This window comes from Pteropus alecto, unplaced genomic scaffold (assembly GCF_000325575.1).
Source record: "Pteropus alecto unplaced genomic scaffold, ASM32557v1 scaffold86, whole genome shotgun sequence".
In the NCBI taxonomy this organism is placed as follows: Eukaryota; Metazoa; Chordata; class Mammalia; order Chiroptera; family Pteropodidae; genus Pteropus; species Pteropus alecto.
In genome coordinates this window covers 20,413,986-20,415,223 of record NW_006442109.1, presented here as the reverse complement: position 1 = coordinate 20,415,223, position 1,238 = coordinate 20,413,986, and the positions used below count along the sequence as shown (strand labels likewise).

Below are 1,238 nucleotides of genomic sequence, written 5' to 3'. Positions count from 1 at the left end.
CTTGGTGCGGGCCAGGCTCAGCGACAGCTCGGCCTCCTCGGGCTCCGAGCCCGAGCGCGAGCGCGGCGGCGGCGAAGGGGCCAAGGACCGGGGCGCGCGGGGGCCGTCTTCCCGCAGGGCTAGCGCGGGCGAGGGATCCGCCATGGGTCCTGCGGAGGCCGCCAGGTCGGGAAGCCGGCCAAGGGGGCGGTGCCTCCGCCCCGCCACCGCCTCTGCTTCCTCCTCACCGGGGCTGAGCCTGGCCGTGCCGCGGGGGCGGCGAGCTAGCGGCTGCGGCGGGAAGCTGCGGGCCTGTCGTGGCGCGTATCTCCTCCTCCGCGCGGCGTGAGGGGGAGCGCACCCAAGCCCGCGGCCGCGAGGGCTAAGAGCGGCCCATCCTTAGGTGTCGTCGGCCCTCAGTGTAACCCCACGCCAGGCGGACAGAGCCTGGTTAGAGCCCTGCCCTGACCGCAGCAAAATGCCAAAGCTTCGCTCTGCCCCCTTTATTGATCCCCCAGCAGGCACCAGCTTTCTCAGACCTTCAAACTCTTCCATGCTAAGGGTACTTCCCTCTCCCCACTCGGATGACCTCTAAGTCTATATCACAGAAAACCTTAACACTACGTGTTACTGGAGTGTACAGCCCTTTCAATTATACCAGGAGGATAGTACTTCTAAGGCCTGGTGGATGACCTCAAACTAACTTCCAGGTGTTTGCGTTTCACTCTTCATTGCACACCAGAACCGGTTTTAGTCTTGGGTTGTCTTAAAAGTCTGACTCGCGACCGTCTATTCTCCTGCTCAGGATTTACTATCTGCATCCAGCTTTATTGGTTCGGTTTCCTCTTTAATATCCTGAAATTATAGCTCCCCAAAGTATTATAATTAAATCTACCAATGACCTCTTATCTGTGTTCTTCATCTGAACACCCTCTCCTCGACATTCTGGCTTGCAATAGCATTCCACAGAGTGGGGCGCATTTACTAGACTCTAATGCCCAGATTTCTGTTGTACTCTGGACAGCTCTCAAAGATGAGATACCCTGTAGGCAGGTTAGGAGACTGGAAGTTGATTCATTGGCTGAAGTTTCGATATGTTGCTGTGCTGGACAGAGGCTCAGGAGCCGAGAGAAAGGATGGGAAAGGAGCAAGCAGGCCCCACATCACCCTCCCACCCAAAAATTCTTCAGTGGTTTCCTGTGAACAACAGCATTAACATAATACACACTGGCATTTAAGCTGCTCTTTCCATTTTTATT

General features: G+C 56.4%; 1 protein-coding gene across 1 annotated transcript in view; it reads right to left on the bottom strand.

Moving 5' to 3' along the window:
• LYSMD2 (LysM domain containing 2) overlaps positions 1 to 224 on the bottom strand; it is a 15,594-nt gene extending 15,370 nt beyond the window's left edge. The window contains exon 1 of the mRNA XM_006920361.3: positions 1 to 224. This exon is cut by the window's left edge and continues 123 nt beyond it. Coding sequence (XP_006920423.1) covers positions 1 to 144 — 144 coding nt within the window. The 5' untranslated portion in view covers positions 145 to 224.
• Positions 225 to 1,238: the final 1,014 nt, after the last annotated feature.